At 46.9% G+C, this 27,429-nt stretch overlaps 2 protein-coding genes across 24 annotated transcripts in view; one reads left to right on the top strand and one right to left on the bottom strand.

Annotated features, from left to right (window-relative positions):
* APBB2 (amyloid beta precursor protein binding family B member 2) overlaps nucleotides 1-19,852 on the top strand; it is a 317,140-nt gene extending 297,288 nt beyond the window's left edge. For 17 of the 20 annotated variants that reach the window (XM_053922819.2, XM_053922824.2, XM_053922818.2 and 14 more), the window contains 6 exons: nucleotides 6,874-6,988; nucleotides 10,113-10,200; nucleotides 10,845-10,928; nucleotides 12,528-12,643; nucleotides 14,265-14,444; nucleotides 18,904-19,852. In XM_053922819.2, the coding sequence (XP_053778794.1) occupies nucleotides 6,874-6,988; nucleotides 10,113-10,200; nucleotides 10,845-10,928; nucleotides 12,528-12,643; nucleotides 14,265-14,444; nucleotides 18,904-19,071 (751 nt within the window). In that variant the 3' untranslated portion in view covers nucleotides 19,072-19,852. The remainder of the gene's footprint in view (nucleotides 1-6,873; nucleotides 6,989-10,112; nucleotides 10,201-10,844; nucleotides 10,929-12,527; nucleotides 12,644-14,264; nucleotides 14,445-18,903) is intronic. The other 3 variants (XM_045182790.3, XM_045182782.3, XM_053922826.2) reach the window with 2 other exon arrangements.
* A 2,781-nt stretch (nucleotides 19,853-22,633) lies between these two features.
* The window catches only part of NSUN7 (NOP2/Sun RNA methyltransferase family member 7), a 34,187-nt gene continuing 29,391 nt past the window's right edge, over nucleotides 22,634-27,429 (bottom strand). For all 4 annotated transcript variants that reach the window (XM_053922828.2, XM_024573774.4, XM_053922829.2 and 1 more), the window contains 2 exons: nucleotides 26,210-26,333; nucleotides 22,634-25,707 (listed from right to left, as the gene is read on the bottom strand). In XM_053922828.2, coding sequence (XP_053778803.1) covers nucleotides 25,078-25,707; nucleotides 26,210-26,333 — 754 coding nt within the window. In that variant the 3' untranslated portion in view covers nucleotides 22,634-25,077. The remainder of the gene's footprint in view (nucleotides 25,708-26,209; nucleotides 26,334-27,429) is intronic.

A 27,429-nucleotide genomic window follows, 5' to 3' on the forward strand; every position in this document is an offset into this window, starting at 1 on the left:
CCTTTTGAACCCGTTTTGAAATCCTGTTGAAGAGGACAGGTACATAAGCAAATTCTGTTTACATGAGAGAATTGTGAGGGAGAGATTTGGGGAAAGGGTGAGGAGATCTGTCTTGGCTATTTTTTAATAAAGCCCAGTTGAATAAAGAGTCATTAATTCACTTCAGAAAAGTGGATTAAGCCTGTACAGAGTGATTAAAATGCTGTTCAACTGAGAACAATGAAGCCACCTTTTGTTCTCCTTTGCCATTAAGACACTTAAAGCTGTCATGTAAGATGTCTCGGCACTGACAGTTTTCCCTGGCAGAACCGGAGGCGGGTCCTCTGGGGGAATAATTACCGGGTAAACAGCAGAAGGAGAGGAACAAAAAGAGTTGGAGACTCAAGGGCTCGGTGAACGAAGGGTGAAAGATAGTTGATTCCCAGTGCTCGCATCTGGTGTAGTTCATGCAAGAGACACAAGAAACTACAGCTCTCCACCTTCCACTTCCTGTTTTTTTGTAAGATTTTCTTTCTTTGTTTTTAGACAGAGGTAAAGGGAGGAAGAGGGAGAGAAACATCAATGTGTGGTTGCCTTTCGTGTGCCCCCTACTGAGGACCTGGCCCACAACACAGGCATGTGCCCTGACTGGGAATCAAACCAGTGACCTTTCAGTTTGCAGGCCACCGCTCATTCCACTGAGCCACACCATCCAGGGCTTTCTTCTTCTTCTTTTAATTCAGTGATTCCCATGACTGTAAGAAATCAATGGGGCAAAACTCCATGTGTGGGGACCAGGGGACCAGTTCCTTGTCCAACATCATAAATGAAATGAGCTAGAGTGAAGGACAAAAATGATTCTTGCTGCTGAGAGTCAGACAGACAGACATCTGGAAGAATTTACTGGAAAAGATAGGACCTGAGGCCTAGAGGTGCGTGGCGCATGACCACTGGGCTGCCCGGTCATTGCTGGGAGCTCTAGAAGCCCATCGAGGCCCAGCTCGGCTCTCTGAGATGGAGCACTCTCCGTGCGGGGGAAGACCAGGGAGCTGCGGCCCAGCCGCCACTGGCAGCTCTGAGGAAAGGAGCGGGGCAGGAGTGCCACTGAGGCTCCGCAGGTGAAGCCTCCTAAAGTGCCCCTGCCGCAGGCCGACCCACACCCCCTCACACACAGTGGCAGAGCCACTGCGGGCCCTGCGTGGCCCTGCGACACCTGGCGCCTTTGTCCCCCCCAGCTCACGCGGCTAGTGCTGCGCTGGTGGTAGCAGTGTGGGTCTGCCCACGTCTGTCAGGAACGCTCTGCTTCCGGGGGTCATTTAGCCTAAAGCAGTCGCGTGTCCCCCTCAGAGTGCAGGGGAGTCGCTAGGCAATATGAGGTTACTCTTACACGTGAGCAAAGAGTTCATGGTCTTTCAGGATCATAACACCGGGCAGAAACAGCAACGTCTATCCGGAAGGCTGAGTCGGGCAACGGATTTGTGCGGACCGTTGCCGCAGCTGGGTGGTGGGACATGGGAGTTCATCGGCAATCCTTTCTACCCTTGTGAATCTTCGAAAAATTCCAGAATGAGAACTGTAAGGCAAAGGTCTGTGTACTCTGTTCTTTTAATTCTTATACCCTCAGTCTCCTGAAGCTGGGCCCCAAACTCCATTCTCCAGGGGAAGGGCCCAGGCGGCCCAGGTCACCACTGCCTGTCACTGACACCAGAGGGCCATCTCCTGCTGCTCAGCCCCTGGCTCTAGAGACATCCCTCTCTGATGTCTTTGCATCCAGCCCATCCTGGGCTTTTCCCCTCCCTCATGCTCTTTCTCCACCCTTCCATTTTACCCTTGACCTCAGTGAGGCCTTTAAATACTGTTCCTCCTTGTGGTCCAGGCCTGGTTTTGTCTTTTCTCGTTCTCCACACTCTCATTTGCTCCCCAGACTTCAGTAGCTCCCAGGTCCCTGTCTCCAGGCCATGAGTCTGAGCTCAGGAAGTGATTGGCCACCTGCTTGGTGGCCCTGGCCACCTGGTGTCTCTCAAGTACCTCACACTTACTTTCCAACCTGGAGCTCCTCAGCTACCTTCGTCAAAGCCTTCCCCCTTCCTCATCCCAGTAATGAGTGTGCTTAGTTTCTTAGGGGGGACCCCGGGAGTCTTGCTTCTCCCCCGCATGCGCACCACCAGTCCTGCCAGCTGTCCTTTCAGTACCTATTTCCCGTATCTCCTGCCCTGTCCTCTCTCACCGGGACCATCACAGTAGCCCCTGTGTCTTCTTTCTTGACTAACTTCGTTCCACCAGAAGGATCTTTTTAAAGCATGTTGGATGGGGTCACATGCCGTATTACAAGGCTTGGATGGTTCCGAGTAAGGCCCAGACCTTCTGGCTGGGCACAGGGTGCTCCACAGATGGATTCTGGGCTATGGCACAATTCCCACAGCCACACTGTGGCCACAGCACCATGGGACCACCCGGGGCGCCTGGGCGTTCTTCTAAGCACTCTTCGGGCTTTCTTACCTCTGTGCCTTTGTTCATGCTTGTTTGAAGGTTCTCTGCATCGTCTAGTGCCCTTCTTACCCCGGTGAGGTCCTTATGTACTTAGAGATGCAGCTCAAGTCTCTTGGAATGTCTGTATCGTCAGATGGGGGAGGGGACTCCTGGGCTGGAACCTTGTCTGTTTGCATCTGTGGTGCCTGGTACATAAGAGTGGCTCAGAAGGTATTTGTGGAAGTGAATTGAATATTTTTTAAACAAGTCTTTCATATAACATGTTTCATTAGAATATACAGCCACCTGGCAGCTGTATTTGTTTTCTCAGGCTGCTGTAAACAATTAGCATAAGCTTGGTGGCTTAAAGCAACACAAGTTTATTCTCTTACAGTCCCGGGAGGCCAGAAGTCTAAAATGGGTCTTACAGGCTGTATTGTGGTGCTGGCCGGGCTGCGTGCCTTGTGGAGGCTCCAGGAGAAAATGTGTCCTTGCCTTTTCCCACTTGTACAGGCTGCTGCCTTTCTTGGCCTGTGGCCCCTGCTCCTGTTCTGTCACTCGTAAGCAAAGTGCCTCCCTCTTTCCCTTGGGGTTGTGTTGGGCCCACCCTGGTCATTCAGGGGAATAGCCCCATCTCGGGATCCTTAATTTAAACACATCTGCAAAGTCTCTTTTGCCATGTAAGGTAGCATGTGCATAGATTCTTGAAATTAGACATGACCATCTGGGCAGGTCATTATTCCGTCCTCCACAGCAGCCTTTTTGAGAAGTCAGGTGCTGAAAAGGCAGGCTTTTGAAACAGCCAGCTGGGAGATGTGTGGATGTTTTTCTGAACGTGAGCGAGATTACTCAGCTGTAGACGTCTTTGCACACAGAGGAAGCTGTTCGGCAGGCCTCTGCTCCAGGCCTGACAGAGGCCACGCTGCCTCTCACAGTCCCTGTGTGTGGTGCTTTCCGCTATTTCAGAATAACGTGGGATGTGTTTCGTGGGACTTGAACACAGGAGACATGCCAACCTCTTTACCTCCACAGCGAGGAGAAGAGAAAACTTGTTTTTTTTTCCTGAGAAGCAGATGAAACCCCCAGAGAGTTAGCTACTGGACCCATGCACTCTCATGGACCGACGGATTTCTACCTCCCTCCCTGCCTGTTAGCTTGGTACCTAGGAGGGAGCAGGAGAAAGCAGGGCTGTGAAGAAAGGTGCCTGAGTCCCCCAAACAAAGCCTGCGGCTACGGAGCTTTTCTTTTGGGAAGATAGGTGTTCCAGATGGCTGCCTAAGGCGTTAGTCAGTTTCTCCTGGGCCAGAAGAAAATGAAGATTAATAACAATTTTTTTTAAAAATTACTCCTAAGGGATTGCATATGGAAGAACAGAGGGCACCAAGCTGAATTTGATCAGAATGATTCATTGCCTATCGATCAGGACCTGTTTCATCCTCCCATATGGTAACCTTGGAATCATTGGCGCCTGTAGGTCAGCCAGCAGTCACAGAGACCATGCAGGATCTGGAAGCTGACATCATAGCACATCGGAGCCCAAAGGGCCCCTGGAAGCTATGTTCTCATGATTTTGGGCATAGCCCCCTTACTTAGAGAAGAGTTTAGACTCCATGCCCAAGGTTGTACACTGCAGTGGAGTCAGTAACAGGACTAGAATTTGGGTGGCCTGACTAAGCATTTAGACACAGGCAAGGTCCTGAGGGCCAGGCTGGCTTGTGGCCTGGAGTAGACAGAGTAGATGGAGTAGGGCAGGGAGGCCAGAGGGCAGCAAGCGGGAAGGTGCCAGGAGTGGACATGGGACCCACTCTCTGGGGCAGGGGAACAGCTTCTCAGCTGGAGGAATGATGCTGGAAGAGCTGGTAGACAAATTTTGGAGCTCCTGAAATCCAAAGATTTTAGGACTTTCTGTGTTTGACCATAGAGCTTTGAAGAGATTTGACTTCAGAAAAAATGGGGCTGAACAATGGAATTTTGAAGGAGAGGAGTCCTATATGCGTGCTGAGACATTCATTGTGTGTCTGACTTTAGGCTCCATCTAGGGAAGAATAGGCGGGTGGGGGCGGGAGGTGCTGCGGCCAATAACAGGGCTTCCCTTGGGCACGGGCTCCAGAGTGATGCCTTCCCTGGTCTCTTGTTTAAGTGCTATGCCGCCCTGATGGTGGTTGAGACTAGGATGGAAAGGCTGCAGGACCGCAGCATGTATGAAGACTGCCCTCTGCGCACGGTCGGGGCCCAGCTCCTGCTCAGGTCCACCCGTCAGCCCTCTGTCGCAGGAAGCCCAGACCAGCTTCCCCACGGGAAGGTGGGCGTGTGCCACAGGCCTGTGCTTATGGAAGGAAGGCGCTCTCTGGACTGTTAGGGCCAGACCTGGGCCAGGTATTAGGGATGAATAAGGCACAAATCGTCCTCACAGAGCTGCGAGGAGTTGTGGGGAAGACAAGCTTGTAAAAAGACACTATGGTACCCCCCCCACCCCCCTGGCTTCCACTGAACCCTGCACCACAAAGGCCGGGAGGCGAGAGCCTGCTCATGCCAGTGCAGCTGTCTGGCTGGCGAGGAGAGGGGGGTTCAGGATATTTCAGGAGGTAATACAGGCTGAACTTGGGCCTGGGTGCAGGGAGTCAGCTAGGCCTCCTGGCTCCGGCATGGAGGACACCAGTGGAGCTAGAGCAGGAGGAAGGAGGAGGAGGAATTTGGGAGGTCAGGTGTGGACAGGCCAAGGTTAAAGCACCGGTGGAGCAGCCAGGTGGAGATGCCCCCGACCTGGAGCCCGGGCTCCGGGAGTCCACCAAGGGGCTGCCTGGGCAGGGCAAGGCGGTGGGGCAGGCTTCTCGGCCTAGGCCTTCATGCTGGCCAAGTGCCTGCATGCTTGGATCCCTGTGCCTTTGCAAGGAAGCCGGGGATCTCTTGGGGAAAGTGTCAGTCATAGTCTGAAAAGACCGCCAGTTCTTACATTAAGAGAAATAATTAAAAATAAATTCACCCATGGTTATGTCAACAGACAGTATCCTGGTGTAGCACCAAATGCAAAGACAGCATTGTGATCCGCCACCAGACAGGCACGTCTGGGCATTTATTTTCCATGAACACTTGGCTCTTTAAACTACTGTCCTCTGGGAATAGCAGTGAGAAACTGAGTTACGTGGATGGTTCTTCCAAAGCCAGGTGATGTGGCAGTAATTGTCCTTCCCGTCAGTAACATAGACACTAAGGCCCGCCCCAGCTGCCCACTCTCCGTGGTGTCTGAGCTGACCTCCTGTGGCACGGAGCCCTGGGGCCCTGGGGCCTGAGCAGTGCTGAGCGGACGGAACCCGGCCTGCGGCAGCATTTCCATCTGTGGCGTCTGTGTCCCAGCCCACCCGTCACTGCCCATCAGCTTTCTCTGGCAGCTGTGGTTGGTCCTTCTCTGTGCACGTGTTTACACGTCAGAGCCTGTTGTTTGCTTTGCTGCCCCCACTGTGTTCGTTACAATGTCACTCATGCAAATCCGTGCTCTTCTCAAGCCTGTTTGCTGTTTTATTATCATAATATTTGTTTCTCTGGGTAGAAGGTTTCTGTAAAGTTTGGTTTTCATTACCGGTTGTTAGGGATTTCAAGACGACCACAGACCAGGTTAGGGGAACGACGTACCTTCTTTATTATGCTTTGCAGATAGTACATTTGTTACAAATTGAAGATTTGTGGCAACCCCACATCTAGCAGATCTATTGGCATGTTTCTCCAAAAGGCTCAGATGATGGGTAGCATCTTCCAGTGATAGAACATTTTCAATTAGGGTGTGCCCGTTATTTTTCTAGGCACAATGCTATTGCACACCTAGTAGACTGCAGTGTAGTGGAGACATAACTTTCATGTACACCGTGCAGCCAAACATTTCACATTACTCGCATCATTGCAGTGGTCTGGGACTGATCCCACGGTATCTCCAAGATACGCCTGAAGCATCGCTGGAGGCAAAAAGGACAAAGCTGCAGCTGTCCCACTTCGGGCACATCGTGACAAGGCAGGGTTCTTTGGAAAAGACAGTAATGCTGGGAAAACAGAAGGCAGCAGGAAAAGAGGAAGACTGAGTGTAGATGGATGGATTGACGCCATGAAAGAAGCCATAGGCAGGAGTCCACAGGAGCAGAGCAGGGATGCAGAGGACAGGACATTGGGACATCACTCAGTCACAGGGTCACCAGGAGTCAGAGCCGACTCAGCAGCATGTAACACACACATGCCTATAGCTGTTTTACCCAGAAATGAATTCCTGATAGCCATAACACTGTCTTCTGTTCTGGGTAGCTGCAGAATTTTTTTGTAACCATTGCATATGTCAGGTTACTACTGACATACTGGCTGCTAGCTCAGTTAACCTTCATCACCAGAATATGTGGGTAAATGTTCTTTTTTGTAATGTACTGATACATTTTGTTTGCACAGAGATTTTGCTTATGTAGCAAGAGACAAAGATACAAGAATTTTGAAATGTCATGTATTTCGATGTGACACACCAGCAAAAGCCATCGCCACAAGTCTCCACGAGATCTGTTCCAAGGTAAGGTGGGTCAGGGCACAGTGGCTCCTCCCTCTCGTTTTCTCACTGCTGAGCAGGGAAGGGGCTGTGCAAGGGCGGGGCTGAGCACCATTGGTCTGCATTTGAGCTCCTGAGGGGCAGGCAGCCTGTTTGGTCAGCCAACGGCATGTCAGGCATTGCTGTAAATGGTGCTCCATCTACAAAATGAGTAGAACTTTAGTCCCGCCCCAGCTGGGGGATAGCAGGTGGACAGAACAGTGGTGGATGCAGTGGTGGAGAGGTGTAAATTGATCCCAGCACCAGGGCCAGCTGATCTGAGAGGAAACACGGAAGGGAGGGTGGTGAGAAGCCTCCTGGGGTGTCTCTGGAAATGCAGGCAGCTGGGGGCTCCCATGAACACCACCGACTCCTTGAGGACACTGAGCGGCTCATTGAAACTGACCAGCAGCGAGGCAGGGCTGTGGTCACTATCTCACACTGGTAAGGGGCCCACTTCCTTAATGAGAGTCCCAGAGCCCCGAATGAGAACAGACGCTCGAGCATCACCTGTGCAACCTCCCTCCCTCCCTCCCTCCCTCCCGCCAGCACAGCATCCTAAACAAGCACCTCCACCCCTGCCCCGCACTCCCATTGACTTGACCGCCCTTGACAGGCTCTTGTACTTTCAGGAGCCTGTTCTGCTACTGAGTGGATTTGTTACAGAGTTCTTTCTTGTGTTGACCTGAAATCTTCCTCTCTGGAACTTCTGTGTGTTTCCTTGAGATCTGTGATCTAAGCAACAAAGAAGGGTTCCCCCAGTTCGTCCCTCTACAGGGCGGCCCTTTGTTATGTGAAGGTATTTGAAGCTGTGTATTGTGCCTGGTGCGTTTAGAGGTGCTGGACAAGGATCTTGTTGAGTCATTCTGCTCCTGACTTCCGTCCTTCTCCAGAACCCCTTCCCCTCCCTCCGTAGCCACTTTCAGGTCACGTGGTTACCAGGCTTCTAACCATCCTCTTCTGAGTGTACTCGGGTGGGTTCCCCCGAGTGAACGTGACCAAAGTGAGCCGGAGGAGAACAGACCGTGGGCCACCCTGTCCTCTGACCTCCGAGGATACAGTACTGGGGCAATTCATGCCCTTAGCAACCATATCACCCGCTGGCTTGCATTTGAATAGCTGGCCAAACCCCCAGGACACTGTCACCAACTTCCTTCAGCCAGGACTTTGCCACCACCTCTGTCAAAGCATCACCTTTCTGGTTTTGTGCTAAAATCATGACCCAGCCTCACCCTCACAATTCCTCCTGAGCTAACAAAGCCCAGGCCACGGCCGCAGCCCCCACCATGGCCCAGGCTGCTGTCGGAGCGGCAGGAGTAAAGCAGGGGCTGGCAGTTCCTGCAGGAGGGTCGGCCCCCCAGAAGAACTACTCTCCCAGCCTGCTGCTCTGACCCACGTGACAGGGACTTGCAGGATGAGTGCTGGTGGAGAGGTCACCACGTTTGTCCCAGCCCGTAGTCACACACACTTGCCTTGACAGGACTGTGGCGTGGCCTCGCCCTCCCAGCATTGCAGCACACTCCCCATGTGTCGTTTTTTCACTCATTCATGCAGCAGATGCAGCTGAGCGCCACTTATGGGCCAGGCACTGCTCTGAGGACACAGCAGAGACCAAAATGGGGGGAGCAGGGAACTCGTCCTTGTAGAGCTGGTATTCCAGCGTAAAGCCCCCAGAGCAGAGCCTGGCACAGAGAAAGCGCTCAGTAAACACTCCAGTTTACCACTGTGGGCAGCCTCGGGCCTGCTGTCCCGGACACAGATAGGGAGATGGGCTGGGCGGAGCTCGGGGAGGCAGTGTGTTTTGTTCACCTGCAGTGGAGAGTGTGGGCTGGGAATGAGAATGCGAGTTGCTTAGGGGATCATTGAAGGGCAGGCTTCCTCCATTCCCTAAGCCCGCAGCACTGTACACAGGAATAGTGATGACCCTTCTAAGGGAAAGAGACGGTTTGAAAGACAGCTGACAGATTTAGACAGTTTGAGAATAGCGACAATGATAGCAGCTAATATTTCTGAGTGCTTACATTTAATCCTCAGACCTGTCATAACATTATTATTAGGGTCATAAATATCCTCCCCACGTCCAGTGGAGGAAGTGAGACACAGCGGTCCGGGGGCATGCTCAAGGTCACAGAGCCAAGAAGTGGCAGAGGTGGGGTTTAGCCCCACAGGCAGTCAGTAGTCTCTCCCCGTATCCACGGGGTTACTCTCCTTGGTTTCCGTTACCTACGGTCATCCTCAGTCTTAAAAGGTGAAATGGAAAATTCCATAAGTAAACAGTTCATACATTTTAAATTGCCCATCTTTCTGAGCAGCATAACGAAGTGTCCTGCCGCCCCTCCCCGTCCCCCCACCCCCCTGCACCTTGTCCAGCATCTCCATGCTGTATACGCTGTCCGCCCCCTAGGCACTTAGTAGGTCGTCCTCTTACTAGATTGGCTCTCTCACTGGCACAGTGCTTGTGTTCAAGGGGCCTTTAGTTTACTTAATGATGGCCCCAAAGCCATTCACATACTTTTATTAGAGTATATTATTATAGTTGTTCTGTCCTATTGTTAATCTCTCACTGTGTCTACTTTCTACATTAAACTTCATCATAGGTATGTATGTATAGGAAAAAACAGTATATTCGGGGTTTGGTACTATCCATGGCTTCAGGCATCCACTGGGGGTCTTGGCATGGATTCCCTGTGGATACAGGGGGACCAATGTTCTTTGTCTCCAGAGCCCTGAAAACAGTACCTAAAAGCCATCACCCAGAAGCAATGGGGGACATGCATTCCTTTGTTCCACTGACCACAGTGGGCCAGGAGGCCCACGCATGACTGGGGATATTTGGGTTGTCTTAGTACAGATGGAAGTCTGGCAAATGGAAGGAATAATGTCAACCAATGAGAAGACTGTTAATGTGAGGGGTGGTTATGCACCTCTTATCCCCAGAGAAAATGAGCACAGTTGTCAAAATCCGCAGCTCAGTGATCCAGGGGGCAGGGGAAGTCAGGCTAAAGCTGGCTTAACTGGGAAGTAAAATCAGCTCAGGCACTCTGCTGGCTCGAATTGCTGGATCAGGGGTCTGTGACCACACACCCGAGCTGTGTTTTCCCTTCTTCAGATTATGGCCGAACGGAAGAATGCCAAAGCCCTGGCCTGCAGCTCCTTACAGGAAAGGACCAACGTGAACCTTGACGTTCCCTTACAAGGTAGGTCGCCGCATCTGCTGTCTTCACGGCAGCACTCTCCATCCTAGTCAAGCACCAGAGCATCTAACACAGTTCCCTGGAGCTTCTCATCTCCTCAGGCAGCACACGCAGCTCAGCCGACACGTGCTGAGCACACACACCTGCCCTCCCACGGCACGGAGCTGTTTTGTGTCAATAGAATTAGACGTAAAGGGCCAAGATGTGGTTTGTTGGACAAGAGTAAAGAACACTGTGCTTAGTGGTTTTCTAGCTCATCTATAGCCTGGGGTAAGGACCAGCTGGTTAGGTAGGTGAGTTGATATTTAGGGTGGGGGTCTCTGTTTTTCCCTGATTGCACATAAAATAATCATTAAGTAATTTCTGGCATAAACCACACCTAACACAAAGGACGTGAAAAGCTGTTACTTAGCACAGATCAAAGACACAATAACAGCTGTAGATTCCAGGTCCTGCTTTCAAATGTGTTTCTGCCTAGAAATGACAGTTGAATGGAACTTGGACTGACAGAGAACAAGGGCCTCATTTACCTCTAGACACAGGCCGGTGTGGCACAGGGAGTGTGTCTAGATGACACAGGGCCATGGCTGCTTTTCACGTGCACGATGCAGCCACAGAGAACGATGTGTTGCTTTTGTTCCCTGTAGTAGATTTCCCAACACCAAAGACTGAGCTGGTGCAGAAGTTCCATGTGCAGTACCTGGGCATGTTACCCGTAGACAAACCAGTCGGTACGTGAAACATTTATGTCTTTCCGCTTTGCAGGTGTTTGGGGACACATGGGAGGTGGTCACCCTCCCAGAAGGGTGTCTATAGTGGCTTACCCCTTTCTACTCACACTGTCACCAGGCAGAACACACAGACAGTCCCCATCAAAAGAGCAATGAGGCCAGGCTAAGCTGCTCTGTCATCTACTCCCCAGAATACAGGGACTTGAATATAGCAGGCGCGTATTTCTCATTTACCCAGCTCTCCAGAGAAGCATGATCCCAGGCCTTGCCGTACTCAAATGGGGCTTCCATCTCTGGGGCCAGGGTGCCTGCATCAGTCCTCGTCAGTTGTGGCCCAGAAGCAGCCACACAGCAGTCAGCTCATCCCATGGGCTGACCCTGCTGAGATGGGCCTTAGCGGGCTGCAGGGAGGCCGGACGACACAGCCTCTACCTGGACATGGAAGAGGCTGCGTAGCAGTCGGAGTCCTCATGTGTTTCAGGCGTGTGCAGGCATGCAGCTGCCTTGGGAGACAGCCAAGCAGTTCCTCACACGGTCAGACCTAGAGTTACCGTTGGACCCAGAAGTTCTGCCCCTGGGCATGTACCCCAGTGAAGTGAAAACATTCATCCACTCAGAAATGTGTGTATGAATGTTCACAGCAGCATTATCATAATATTCAAAAAGTAGAAACAAACCAGATGTCCACCAACTGGCAAACGGATGAAGAGCACATGGCACTGCCGTACGAAGGGGTTTCATTTGGCAAGAAGGAGGAGTGAAGCACAGGCACACGCTGCAGTGAGGGCAGCCTTGACAACACGGTGCTAAATGGAGGAAGCCAGTCTCAAAGGACCGCGTCCTCCGTGCCTCTGTCTGTATGACCTGTCCGGAGCAGGCAGGTCTCTAGAGGCAGAAATTAAGTCAGTGATTGCCTGGGGCTGTGGAGCTGGGAGGATGGAGGGTGACTCTTAAATGGTACAGGGTTCCTTTTGGGGCTGATGAAAATGTTCTAAAGTTGATTGTGATGATGGTTGCACAACCTGGTGAATATACTAAAAACCATGAATTATACACTTTAAATGAGTGGATAATATCTCAATAAAGTTGTTATCCCATTCGCCCAAAAAAACAGCTGTGGGAACACCCAGCGCAAGTGCCCCGTTGAATTGCTCGTACAACTTCTGTGAGGCGCCCCCCACGCTGGGCCTTGTTAAAAGTGAGAACGTAAGAGGAAGAGAGATTGGGGTGGTCTGGCAGGTCCTGGCTTCTGCTGGGTCCCCTGTGCCAAGGCTCCGTGCTTGGAAAAACGTAGTGTTTGCTTTCTAGTGTGTGAGTGCCATTCACACACTTCAGGGCTGGGGGAGCTTTAGAGAGAGAAAGAGAAAGGAGCACGTCATCCCATTAGACAGGCCATCACATGCATCTCAAAGTCCTCGTGACCTTTCTGTTGAAAACGCTGGCATTTTATTTTTTTAAGCAAACATGAGAAATGAAATGTCTTCTGCAGTTATTAAAAAAAGATCAGCCTGGATGTAGCTATTACTGGGTGATTTGGGCCCCATCGGAGAGTGATAAATAGCTTTAGGGCCTTTCCAATTATTCCTTCCATCTTTTCAGGAATGGATACCCTGAACAATGCCATAGAAAGTCTAATGACCTCATCCAACAAGGAGGACTGGCCATCAGTGAACATGAACGTGGCCGATGCTACTGTGACTGTCATCAGTGAAAAGGTAAGGAGGATTGTAGACACAGTTATCCCATCTGCGCTACAGTGTGGTTTTGATACAATGATCTTCCAAGAAACTTAGACATGCAGCCAAGGCTTGACCTCTGGGGAGCTGTGCTTGCTTAGGATTGAAGTAGCCCACATTTACAAAGAAAAAAAAGATGTTGCCCTTTGGGTCTGGATCTCTGCACGCCTTTGCTTTCCTCTGGACTCGGAAGCTTCTATCCTGGTGCTGCTGACTCCTCTTCCTCACATGCCCAAGGGCTCGGGATGACACTAGTGTGACTCGCCAAGGGTGTGGCTCTCTGGCCAGTCACTCTCCGGGCTCCAGTGTTGCCTGGGCCATGTTTTCTGGGGCTGGGGCACAGGAGATGCTTCTGTTAAGGAAGGTCCTAAAGTGTGATAGTAGCAGGGGCCACTGGTCATCTTCAGAGAGGCCAGCATTCACCTCAACTCAAATTATCCCAGGTCTGTGGTTGAAGACACTGAGGCCCAGAGAGGTTACGTAACTCCCCAAGGTCACAGAGCTGGAAGTAGCAGGGACAGGATTTGAATACAGGCAGTCTGGCTACGGGCTCTTTACCACTTCTCTGCCTCCGTGAAGCACTTGGCGTGGAAAGACCGCAAGTCCTTAGCCTGCTTTTCTGTCCACAAGCAGGTCACCTCCAAGCCCAGGTCACCTTCTAAAGGAGAGCAGGATGCTCACTGACCCTGCCCGCCCTTCCAGCATGCTGGGCTGGATTTTCCTCAGGACGTCGAACACGTCACTCCCTTTCCTGCCTCGGTGTCTGCAGGTGCCACCCCGGTGCTGCACACCCTTGCACTACCCAGATTGCCACTAGAACGTCATTTCTCCCGAGAAGACCTCCCAGCCTCTCCGACCAGCGTAGTTGGCCTGTTAACAATCCCACAGCACCTGAGTGAATACGTAATCGTTTAAGACGTGAATGGTCCAGACGTTGATGGACTGGATGTATTTACTAATTTAAAAATTGCCTGTGGTTGTTGCAAAGGACGTGGTGTTCATAAGGATTCAGTCTGAGCAGTTCTTCACACTGTGTCATGCGGGTACCATGCGGACCAGTTTGTAAAAAAAAAAAAAAAAAAAAAAAAAAATTGGCATCTTTTTGTTTTACACGGTTTTAGATAGAAACATGATTCAGCGTGCCTTTTAGCTTGTGAAGAACTGGGTGGAGAGATCCCGTGGTTCCTCTTCTCTGGGTGCTGTGGGGTTTCCAGTGGGCTCACCCAGGCAAATGGGCGTTAAGCCTCTGGGTGTCCCTTGTGGGCAAGATGTAAGAGGTATACATGACTTCGTCCCATCCTCAGTGAACTTGCAGGCGTGGAGTGCAGCTGACGGGGCGACCCACACACTGCGGTTGTGTGTGGTTCAGACCAAGATTAAATGCCACAGTGAGACACCCACAGCCGTGAGGGCCTTTCCAGTCACTTGTGGAAACTTGCCTTTCTAGAAAAATACAAGTGCTTCCTGAATTCAGTCTGGCTGTATATGTTTTAATCCTACTGGTGGCCACTGTAAGCTTGATTCTGTGCTTTAAGGTCCGAATGTGTTGGTGACAGCGGCCCGGCCCCCAGAGTGGGCTGCTGAACGACGTGTCTTGCAGAATGAAGAGGAGGTCTTAGTGGAGTGCCGCGTGCGGTTTCTGTCCTTCATGGGCGTCGGGAAGGACGTCCACACCTTTGCCTTCATCATGGACACCGGGAACCAGCGCTTCGAGTGCCACGTCTTCTGGTGCGAGCCGAACGCCGGCAACGTGTCCGAGGCGGTGCAGGCTGCCTGCATGGTGAGTCGGCTGCCGCACAGGCCTGTCTGACCTGCACGGCCCTGCTTGTGGGTCACGTCCCGTAACTTAGAGCAGAGTTGCGGACTTAAAAGGAGAAAAGCCTAATCTTGAAAGTAGTGCTTTCCTTTCTCATTCCTGTGGGCAGGGTCGGTCACGGTAAACAGTTTGCCATGTCAGGCAGTGAGGGCGCCTGCAAGAAGCAGGGCCAGATTGAGCCAGATTCTGTTGAGATTCTGCAGTGACGTTGACAAGGACGATCTTTGGAACCACAGGTCTGAGGACTCTCAGTTCTGGACCCCTGATTAACTTACGAGGTGATCAGGAAATGCTGGCCATGCTTGAGCCGGTGCTTTAGGAACCAACTCAGTACCTCAGGGTCGTGTGTGGAAGGTGATTTTCATTTCACATTGTCGGTTCCTGTGCCGTGTTCTTACATGTGTTTTTTTACTTTGTGTCTCTTAATTCAGTCCTTAAAACAGTCCTGTGAGGTCGTTGTTAGTTGTTTTATCTGTCAGAAAACGGAGGCTCAGAGGAAAGAGCAGGCCCCTGGACACGGAGTTGGTGACAGTGTGCGCTCATGCCCGCGTGCTCTGGGTGACAGAGCCAGTGCCCTTGGCCTCGTGCGTGACTTCACACAGAATGACTTGGTCATTCATTCTGCAGTATCCTCTGAGCACTGATGATGCCAGGCACTGATCAAGTCCTGGTGAGAGTGAGGGAGATACGTGAACATAAGCATCAAACCTGAGGCATGGTTTATTCTAGCAACAGCAGGTCGGGTTGGTGGAGCCAAGGAAAGGATGCAGGTCCATATTATGAAGTGCCCGCAATGGCGTGGTGTTTATCTTCTGCAAAGATTGTGAGGCAGCAAGTGAATTGACCACAGTAGGTTTTAAAAGTGCACTCGAGGGCAAAAGAAAAGAAAGTGGAAGATGGGTTGAAAGGTCAAGGCTGGGGTGGGCAGGTCAACCAGGAGGCCAGGTGACTGGTGCGGATGAGAGCTGCAGAGCATCTAACCCGGGGTGGGGTGGGGAGGGATGGTGAATACTGGAATCAGGAGCAGACGACCTGAAAGACAGTGTGGAGAATCACGTGGCTGGGGGATGGCGGATGCTGGATTTGAAGTGCCTGTGCTTCATCTAATTCGGTCCACCGTTGATGGGCTGGACTCTGGAAGTTCAAGTAGGACTAAGAAAGGATCTTTGCATTATGGAGTTCGGGTACAAGGGGGAGACACGCAAACAAAATTCTGGTAGTGTAGACAGTGTTATAATTAAAAGTGTAAAGCTGCACTGGATGGAGAAGTGACTGGGAGGAATAAGAAGGGGAGGCCATGCAAGTGGATCACTTACGGAGTCAGACAGGGAAGGGTAAGTAGCTTGAAGCACAGCTTTGAGGGGTTTGCACATCTGCTTTAGGATGGGGGAGACGGGTGCATTTTTTAGGCTGAGGGAAATGAACCAGTAAAGCTGGACTGAAATGGAGTCATTCATATATATGTATGTATATATGCACACGTGTGTGTATGTGTGTGTGTATACACACACATACATATATATGTATATATATGCATATATATACATGAATGTGTGTGAGTGAATGTATACACACACACATACATATATGGTCAGGGGCAAGATCTTGGTGGTAGATTAGGAGGGGGTGGGGGGGCTTAGAGTGTGGTGCTAATTGGGTTAGAGCAGTGATTTTCAACTTTTTTCATCTAGTGGCACACATATACTAATAAAATATATTTTACTTTTAAAATATGTGTATTTTTAAATAAAATGCATCTTTTGCCTATCAGACAAAAAAAGTAGGTAATTTTGATTCACTCACAGTCGGATGGCTGCTGCGGTGTTGGCTGTGGTCATTTTTTTATTTGGCAGTCTAAGGGGAAAGAGGTGAGTGCTCCTGACTAAGTAGTCAGGTATTGCAGGGTTTAGAAAGTCTCGCGGCGCAGCACTTGAACATCGCTGGGTTAGAGTAACTTTGAGACTGCGCAGAAGACGCTGTGATCCAAGAACAGGGGGAGTGCAGGGAAGGTGGGGAGTTCTGTGGTTTACACACTGCATGTTGCAGGGTTAAGCAGGAGGGGAAAGGAGATGGACGGCAGATGGCCAAGGTGGGGAGCAAGAAAAGAGAGCTGGTTGACGTGTATCAAAAAAGACCCCTTTGAAAGGGAGTGAGGAGTGGGGAGAAGGGAAGGGAAGACCTGGCGTGTGCACTCGTCATCTGGCTTCCCTTGTACCACAGTCCTTTGTCAGAGTGCAGCCGCCCTCGTCCTTGGGAGCCAGGATTCCGCATGTAAAGGAGCAGAGCCTGGTGGAGGGAACAAGGTGAACCTCCCCACCAGGCGTGGGAGACTGAGATGGGACGCAGGCGCTTTGTGAGGAAGAGCGAGACTGGGAGAGTTCAGCTGAGCAAAAAGGGAGGGTGACTATTTAGGTATTTCATGAAATTGCAAATGATCGTAACAGATGGTTTTAGTCATAAAATGAATGGCTCTCAGCCTTAATTATACATTTTAAATGCTGATGACAATTAAATTATTAGCTTTATCACTGGTTACAGTTCATTTTCTGATTCCCAGACCCATTCTGTCACTTAGAAGCAATGTTTTACTCATTTGTTTACTATTTTAATGGTATTAGGGCAGCCACTGAAGGGGCTTAACCAGTCCTGTAAGAGGCATGTTGATAAAAATGAAAGCTTTCTCAACACTCTGAAGCCAGGGATTCTAACTCAGAGGCTCTCCTCTTGATTCACGTGTGGTTGTCCGAACTACCTCTGCGCCCTGGCGGGCGGCTCAGCGGTGGGACTGCCATCCCTCCTGGACCGAAAGAGGTGGCGGGTTCCAACCCCAGTGCGGGCGCATGCAGGAGACAACTGATCTTTATTCCGCACTGATCTTTCTCTTTTTCTCCCCCGCTCTGCCCCCAAATCGATAAAATCATATCCTCGGGCAAGGATTTTAAAAAATAATAAAATATCTATGCATGAATTTGTACCATCTCGGATGTCTGTGGTGGTAACACATTCTTTTGAATCTTTTTGCTAGGCGTATTTTGCAGCTGTGTGGTAGAGGCCCAGCTGAAATTATTTTGGTGAAGTTTAGAATAAGACAGGGATTCTTAGTGAAATCCGTCGGGCACAGTTTCGATTCATGCTGTGCATACCTACTTAGCACTGGGAAGGCCCAGTCCAGTGTTGCCGCCACTGTGCATGTGTAACTCTGAGCTTTGGAAGTGTGTGGTGTGGCGTGCGATACAGACCTAGCAAGATACCTTCCAGAGGAGGCACGTGAGAAGGCGTTTTCCGTGCGGTTGGGTGGGAGGGGCTCGCCTTGTGGTGGCCCATGGGCCGTGACCGAACTTGTGACCACGAGTCTTGCTGAAGGTAGTGTATGCTCCTCAGCGGGGAACATCAGCCTGTTTTATAACTATACTAAGAAACTTGTTAATATTTAAGTGGATTTTTTAAAAGCCAGCCATGGGATTATTTTTTAAGTGCCTGGATTAGGAAAAAAAACACTTGATAAATTTTAACCTTTTTATCTAATTTTGAAAAATTATGTCTTTGCACTAATACAAAAGTAGGTAGATTGTGTTACATTTCTGAAGGATGGAAACTGGTGCCAATACTAATGGATTTTTAAAAATTAATCCATTAGGATTTAGACTTGTATATAAAATGTGTCCTGAAATCTGTTCATTAGTCATTCTTTTTTAATTAAAGCAGGAAATGGGAAGAGAACAAACATTTATTAGTGCCTTCTGCGTTGCCAGGCCTATTTTAGGCTTTCTACAAGTATTCCTTAACCATAAGAAAGGTCCCCCATTCTTCAACCAATCTACGAGTGAAGAAACTGGGGTTCGGAGGTTTAGTAACTCAGTGACGCGCATGGCTCCGAGGCCTGGGGCAGAGCCTAGATTCACACTGTGACGTTCTACCATGCTGTCCTCTGGAGCCGTCCGCCCTTACCACTGTCCACTCTCTGCGGAAAAATGTAATCTCTCCCCCAATCCTTTTGCATTATGAAGAATTACTTACCTGTGCTTTAATACAAAAGCAGGTGTATTGTGTTGTTATATTTCTGAAGGATAAGAAACTGCCGGTGTTGCCAGTGCTAATGGATTTTTAGTTACGACTTAGAGTTGCACTTTGACTGTGAGGGTTGGGAACTGCAGCCTATTGATACAGAGCACAAGTGGAGGGTGGGGGTGGATGGAAGAAAACGATGGCAAAAGCCAAAGCACCTTTACCGAGCCACATGATCTTTTAAGAACACTTAAAACACTCCACTTTAAGAACAAAATTACTAAAATCTTGGATTTGTGTTTGGGAGCTGGGTCATTAACTTTTGGGAGTGAATGCATTGGTGATTGATTAAAGTCACATTGAACAAGAGGGATGGCACGTCCTTAACAACCGTAAACCACGTTCTGTTTTATTTCAGCTGCGATACCAGAAGTGCTTGGTAGCCAGGCCGCCTTCACAGAAAGTTCGGCCACCTCCTCCGCCAGCGGACTCAGTGACCCGAAGAGTCACAACCAATGTAAAACGCGGGGTCTTATCCCTCATTGACACTTTGAAACAGAAACGCCCTGTCACAGAAACACCATAGCTGCACATGGTAAAGGATTCCGTGACCCTTAACCTGAAGATTGAACAGCTACACTAAAGATGAAGAACTGATACACGGCCTTCCATTTGGTTGCTGATGCTTTGTCTTCAGAGAACTCATCCTTAACCAAACAGTGTTAGACAAGCATGTTCTCTCGTCTTGCCACCGTCATGTGATATGAAAAGAAGCATGACTAATTATTTTTGCTATCAGTAAGTTACACCATGAGCAGTGGAAGGTCTTTTTCTTACTGTAAATATCTTAACTTCACACACACAGAGAAGAATGTGGCCACACCCCTCCTGATGAACTGATGCTGAGTCCTTGGAGTGAATGACGCCTGAATTAGTTTCGTTGTCTTCTTGACCGGATCTGTCGCAACAACTTTAAGTCCTACAGCACTTTGCTCTGTTTTCAGCGTTGGAGTAGACACTGTATACCAGAACCCATTGAAATGCTGTAAAAATAGGATGATGAGTTTTTGTGTTCGTTCCTCATAATGTTGAACCCTTTGGCTGACAAAATTGGCTGTGGGCATCAGTGCGGAGGCCAGCTGGTGGCTTTCCGTGACGAGCTCTTTGACACACAGACACCGTTTCACGTCTGTTCATGTCACATCAAACAGCTGTTTGTGGGATGTTGGAAAAAAGCGACACTCAAAATTGAAAACAAACCAAATTTCAGAAATTAAAATCAAACAAAAATAGCCTTTTCAGATGGTTTTTTAAACTGATTAGGAGAAAGAAAGAGGTTAACAAAGTCATAATGCTTTTGGGTGGGACATATTCAAACTTCTGCCTTACATTGTGCAATGCAGCTAGAGAACTAAAGTTCACGAGGGCCATTCTCTACACAAACCACATTAAAATGAAATACTCCTCAGAAGCCTTTTTTCCTTAGTTCAGTAATTAATCAATATGCAATTTGCATTAGAGGAAGTGTCATCTGTAGTTTAGGTCATCACCGCGATTTTTTGTTGGTCCACCTCCTAAGTAAATGTTCTGCTGGGATTCTGCATCTAGCTCAGTCTTACCCTGATGCTGTTTTCCAGGAAGTTGTCTGTCCATCACGTATTTTCCATGGCAACAAATTACATTAAATTGAACCTGCTTGGATTTATGTATTTACTATTAGAATTTGTTGGACTCCACTAGATATATTTTTAAATTTATATTTTTTCTGTTATATTTTCAAGATTAAAAACTTTCATATCAGAGCAAAATGTACATAAGGGCGATGCACTGCTTAAGAAATTTCCCCAAACTAGTGCTTTCCTGCTCCTCCGTCTAGATATGAAACTTAGCTCTGAGATTCACAGATTTAGACCCTTGTTAACATGGTTTTATAAGAGATTTGCTAAAGAGATCAATCTAAACTTTAGTCTTGTTTACTTTTACTGTCAAAATTAACACTTTACAATATCCAGTGATAAAAGTAACTGCTTTATGTTTATCCTCTGCTATGTACTTGTCAAATGGTTTTCACATTCTTACCACATTTGAGCCTTATAAGGGAGAGAAGGTACTAAACACATTTGAGAAATAAAAACAGGAAGTACCCAAAGGCTCAGTCACCTGGCCTCAGGTCTCACAAAAGTTGGGGCCCACGCTTCCTAACTCCCAGTTTTAAGCTACGCCGTTTCCACGCCAGCCAGGAAGTCTTTCCACAGTTCCTCTAGGCATATCCAGTTATTGTCCAGAAGTCCCAGAATTCCCTGTACAGGTAGGGAAGTATGTCCAAGCTCCTCACGCAGTGGTGTGAATTATAAGCCCATGCTTCCTCTCAGCCCAGCGCTGTCCTCCTGCAGCATGCATCCGATGTGTCGCCGAGAACAGGAGTCTGCAAGCAGTACACAGCCTGTTCAACCCGGGAGATTTTCCAGAGGTGATGTGTCACACGGCAGAGGCCTTCCTGCCTCTGCTCCCACTCAGAATCCTGGGGTGTTGCTAGCACCTTAGTGTTAGGGCAAAAAATATGCCACTCTAGACATACATTACACTTCTCACCAGCCTGCACACTTCTATCTGAAGTTTCCAATACCGTCTTAAGAAGTTATTGCATTAAGATAGTCCTCACTGTGCCCTTTGAAAACTGAAATTCAGGGATGATCATCTTCCACCTTGATCCCCACAGTGAAACATTTTAGCATGATAAACTTCAAAATTCTGACAACTGATACACTGTTACCTTGGAAATCTCTACCAGAACCCCCTGTTCATTTTAAGGCATATGTTTGTTCCTTTTCAGGGTCCAGAATACTGAGCTAGCTTTAAGTAGCAAACTGACTTATATATGCAATTATAGGGTACATTAAGAGGAATGATAGCCTCTACATATTGAAAACTTTACTGCAGATACTTTGTTTTGAAGATAGCTTTGCGTACTAAATGCGATTTTGTAAAATAATTATGTTAAACAGTCTGTTCAGACACTTTCTGCCATGGCCAAAAAGGGTGTATGAAAGTGTGTGTGGACTTTTCTGCGAAAGGATGCCCGTGTCTCACCTGATACTGTAGTGACACTTCAGTTATCTATGCATTCTTGGTATCTGTGATTCGGTAAACAGGCAGCCATGTTCACTATGCCTTGTATGTCTTATCATTTTTTTAATTAACTTGTTAAATACAGCTTAAAATATTTTTATTTATTCTATTTTTACTGAAATATACTGCATTATTGTGTTAATGTATTATCTTTACTGGATATTCTCTCAGTGAACTATATACATTGCCTACAAGGTGGTTTTGTAATGATTTGTAGTCACATTTTTATTGGAATATGTAGAAGAAAATGCTTAAAGTTCCTTTTATTTTTTAAAAGCAGCCAGACAGACACAGACTCGCCACCTCATATGTGTGCTCCTTGGCAGCATCAAGGGGAATGGCCAACATGCCTATGGCTAAAGTTTTTACTTTGCGAACTAAAGCACTGCTTGGTGCTTCATTTTTATATCTTTCCCAACATGTGCGATCTCATCTGAAAGACAGGCACATGTCCCCCTGCCCTCCGTGTCCACCCATCGCTAATTAGAACCATTGTTTTTTGTTTGTGTCGTACTGCATGAAGGGACTTTAGGCTCATTTCCATTAAAATAAGTTCTTGCTGATAACCTGTTGGCACTGCTACTTTTTTAAAATTCCACTTTATGATTTTATGATGGTCATTGGTAAGATTATTCTACAGAAGGCCATGTAGTAAAAGCCCGAAGTCTTTCCTCCTTTTCTTGTATGACACACTCATTTTCATAAGCATGCAGCACAGATTCAAGACTTCACACGCAACGTGAAAGCATTTCCCTCATATTCGCACAATCCAACTGGTGAAACTCTTCGCTCTCTAGTTAGTTTGCCAGGCTACCTGAATACACAGTAACAGGCGTGCTACAGAGCCAGTAAAATGAAGGGTATTCCAGCTTCAGGGAAAAAGATACTGCTCACGCTTCATCTGTGAGAGCGCTCCCTGCCCCGCGAAGCAGCTCATTTATCCTGAAGGAACATTTGGTTTTGCTTTCTGCCCATTTTGCTGTTGACCACTTTTTACACATTTAAATGTAATATGTTGTGAGAATAAACTTAGCTGCATAAAGTGTTTGACTCATTTATCTGACATCTCAGTCGTGTGTGTGTGTGTGTGTGTATGTGTATATATGCAGGAATAGAAACATAAGTAGTGTCTTCTCTCTAGTCTTTTTATTTTCAAATTATTCTTACCTCCAAAATCATTTCAGTGATGCGAGACTCGCCTTTGACTAGTTACTGCACATTTCCCCCTGGTAAGAACGAGAAAGAACCTGACACCAAAGTGAAGAACAGAGTCCACAGGCTCTAAATCCCTACTCAGAGTCACCTAGGAAACACGCCAGTTGTATGTGGTTTAGTTTAAGTGTTAGACGTGTGGAAGAAGATAAGTAGAAATTAAAGGATGTACGTATTCTTTGCTCATCTTGCATTTTCCCTCGTAGTTTCTCTCTTTTACTCTATCAAAGGAAGTTAATCTCAAGGAACAAAATTTCATTTTTGTTTCAGGTAAATTTAGATAAAAATCTGAATTTCCTATTGGAGTATCTAAATACCAGTAATTATTATCTTAGATTTTTGCAACACCTTTCTCCAGGAAGCTCAAGAAAGAAAAATGTCAATGTATTTGATATTCTCCTTCGCTAGAATTCTCAAACATTGTTTTAAGTACTTTTCTCTCTTGACTCTACCACAGTATCTAAATAATTGACTATGTGCTTCTTAGAAGATTCTCAAAGAAGAAAAGTGCAGGCTTAATAAATGAATGGTTTAATTCAGAATCTCCACATACGTCTAAAGAGGAAAATAACTTAGTGGCCTGCACGTCCGGAGATTCTGAATATCGGCGGCTGAAGTGCCGTGATGTGAATCACGTGCTGCTCCAGAGATCGGAAAAATATCCCAAACTATTCCCTAACAATGAGAGTTTTCTTCTTGTACCTTACCATGGAAATCTCACACCTGCCACCTGGGGACAGTGGGGTCCTTTTCAGCCTGGAGGAAGGGGAGGAGGGGAGGAAAGGGTAAGAGATTGCTGGGATAGCTACCAGCTCCTTACTGAACAAAGTTCAGTTCAGCCACACGGGCCTCCCAGAGGCATGGGATACTCTTGGCCAGACAGAGCGTGGGAGTAAGAGGGTGAAACACTATAGTTTTTAGAGCAAAGAAATACATAGTTTTTGATTTTTTAAATAAGTAAAATAATCTGAGCATTGAAAATATTTCTGTACATTTTAAGAGTCATAATTAACATGAGAATTTTTTTTTGCTATTTAAAATATGTCTGGTTCAAGTATAAAAAGTTTCCTTTCTTCACTGACATTGACCATTTTTTATCTTCACTTCAAGTGAGAAAACAAATAGAGCATTAGAGCTGAAATAGACCTAAACATTCATGTGGAAGAAGATAATATTCTACCAAAATCATGCCACCTAAACTGAACATTTAGAAATTTACATAACACTGTTCAACACAACTGGATTCTGAAAACAGAACTTTAAATTCAAACTTTATGAATGTGTCTCTGAACAATAGGATTTATAGTTGTAACTTACTCGATTTAATGTCAGTCAAGCAATTTCTTTTGCCATGATGGAAGAAAATCAATAGGCCCAGAAATGATAATCATACCAAATCTTGGTAGACAATTGATCATACATTCAAGATGAATTGATTTTTAATAAAACTAACATAGTGCTATATTTTAATTGTGCATCAGAAATGAATTACCCAAATTTGATTACTGTGTGCCATTTGAAATGACATGTAGATTTCAATATTTGACCTGATCTTTGAATAGAATCAGAAATTTTTATGGGTTTCTTCAACCATAGGTGTCACTTGTATTGAATAGTTTGCCTCTTCCTCAGAATTATTACTGTTTAGATGGAAATTTGATTACAGTCGCTTTTTTTTTAATAATAGTATTGGGCACAAATAGAAGGGAGAGCTGATTATATTCAATCTGCTCTGGGTCCTGGAAGCTCTTCTACTAGAAACAGTTTTCACTCTAAATGGACATCTGAACGCCCCACACCTGGAACTTTGGAGCTTCCTGTTCTTCCTATTCATACTCAACCTCAATCACATTACAAAACTCGTATCATCCCTTGCTTAAATAATATTTTTATATTTAAGAAAAACACGAGCCTTGATATTGACTGAAAATGTTCAAAAGTGGTGTCCTAAGTCCACACTGAAAGTTACCAAGAGTGAGACGAGTTTTAACAGCTGAGTCTGCAAGTGAACATTCTACAACAGACCAGCACTGAGCTGTTGAAATCCGAATTTTGCTTTAGTTAACCACCTACGTTATTGTTTCTCATTTGTCTTAATTCTCTTGAAGGTACTATCACATTTAGAAGATGCTAAGTGACTGAAGGGATCAGTATTTTGTGTAGGAATGTCTAACCTTCAGAAAAATATCAGACTTTGAAAAAAATCAACTGCTCTTGACCCCTGTTTAAAAAAAAAACATACACAAGACCGTCAAAGCCATGGCCGACGACGTCTGAGTAGGGAGGAAGGTGAGTTTTTAGGTTTTTCCCCTTTTCTGGTTAAAGATGTTGTGGGAAGGTAACCAGACATAACAGGCTTGGGTCCAACCCAGCGATAGTAGAAAGCTGGAACTGGTGTCTGAGGTCTGACCCCTCGAGGGGTTGAATATGGGAACGTTACTGGGGGCAAAACAATCTCTACAGGTTTCAGCACAACCATTCTGTCTTCTGGGCGAGGTCTTACGAAGTTTGAGCGACGTTCATATGGTCTGGAGGGAGATGTGTTCTTTACAAAGGCAGGCACTAAGGAGTTGGTGGCAGGCTTGGCCTTTCTGACCTGTGAGGAAGAGCCCACTTGAGTTGTACTTTTCTGTGGGAGAGGTGTTTTCGTTGTTGGTGTCTCTGACTGATTAATATTTGCATTAGTTTCTCGATTCAGGAACGCAGCAATTTTCAATTGAATGCTGTTAGTATTAGTAGCGGAAGCTTTTGGCAAAGCTGTTTTTGATTTTTTCTTCTTCTCCCGTTTCGAAGGTTTACCCAACTCAATCCCGTCCAGTAGGCCCTTGGCTGCAGCACGGGCCAGAACGTCTTTCACGGACACCGTCTCCGATGGGTCCCGCTACAATAAAGAAGCAGTTGCTAAATGTGGGCGTTAACTTAGTGTGTATATTACAAATACTTATCAGTGTTTCAGAAGAAGCAAAAGAGTATATATTATACTAAAAGAAAAGGATTTTAGGCCTTAGTCCTAATATATCCCATAAGCCTCAGCAAATGACTTTTTTGTACTTAAACTTCCCCATTTATGAATCTGACAGGAGGAAAGGAAAGAATTACAGAGTTTATTTCTCATATGTGAAATATATAAGAAGAACTAGACATGACAAAGTGCTGGGAGAAGTGGGGACAGAGATCAGGCAAGCGGAGAACACTCAGTAGAAGTATAAAGATAAAAACAGGAATTTCTCTCTCTCTTCTTTTTTGGCCACACAGTAATAATTCTTATTCCTGTCTTTAGCTATTTATAAAACGAGGACACTACTATGAAATGCTCACAAAGTTCCTGAGAATTTGTTGTTTCTCAATTACAAGGTACGACATGCGCTGGATTTTTTCCTTACCTCCCTGGTTAGAACAGAAAGGAAACAACCATTGGTAGTTTCAGACGGCTCCATTCTGAAAAACTTATCAGCAGACAAACGTACGTCCTTTAAGGAGCACAGCGGGAGGACAGGAGGACTGAGCCTGCGGTAGACGTGAGTGAACAGGTCAGTTAGAAAGGCTGGTTTGCCAATGGAGGGAGACAGTAAATTGTAACACATTTTCTTCTATTATGCTTTACCAGTCATTTCAACACAAATTCCAAATTAGGATAAAATCCTGAAGCGGTACAATACAATTATAATTTAAAAACTCTAATGTTTCATGTTAACTTGTCATTTATTCTACTTCCCAAGTCCTCTATTTTAAAAAAGCTATGCCAGGAATGCCAACCTTTCAGCAAATTAAAAACTTTTACCTAAGTCATTAATAGGTTAACAAAAAAGGCTCCCACAACCAATGCAGGTCAATATGCGCAGTAATCACAGAGGTGCAATCCAAAGAACCCTGTACCGGCATGTCGTCAAACTACAAAAGGTCTGGCTGACTTCCTTCTTTTGGTTACTTTTTGCACAATTACAATATAAAATTTGGCTTAGCCTTTTAACTACATTCTTCCCAGTAACTTTTTGAGTATTAATGGATGTATTATATAGTGTTCAAGAAAGTACATAATGAAGACTTCATGTCAGAAATATAAAACTCTTGCCCTGGCTGGTGTGGCTCAGTGGATTGAGCACCGGCCTGCAAACCGAAGGGTCTCCAGCTAGATTCCCAGTCAGAGCACATGCCTGGCTTGTGGACCAGGTCAGGTCCCCAGTAGGGGGCACACATCAATTATTTCTGTGTGTCTGGGGCATAAAGTGGGTGAGGGGATAGAGAGGTCACTTAGAATGTGGGCATACACACACGACCTCAAGCGGCACCCCAAAGCATCTGGCAAATGGTGGTCATTTAATAAGTGTTCATGCTGAACTGAGCTGAAATATGGTAACAGCTGCATAGGTTCTAAAGGCAAGAGAGCTAGTTGCTCCTTTCACCAACCTTGTAACCAACAAATTGAATTTCTGAGGCCTATTCTTATATATTCTCTACACAAATAAAAATAATTAAAAAGGTTTTTTACTTATACATTAGTAAAGAATACTCTGAAAATAATTGTTTCTTACCAGTTTGGAACATAGCTCCACAATGGAAACATGAAAGCAGGGATTTGTGAGCTTCAGTTCACCGATATATT

This window comes from Desmodus rotundus, chromosome 4, assembly GCF_022682495.2.
Source record: "Desmodus rotundus isolate HL8 chromosome 4, HLdesRot8A.1, whole genome shotgun sequence".
NCBI lineage: Eukaryota > Metazoa > Chordata > Mammalia > Chiroptera > Phyllostomidae > Desmodus > Desmodus rotundus.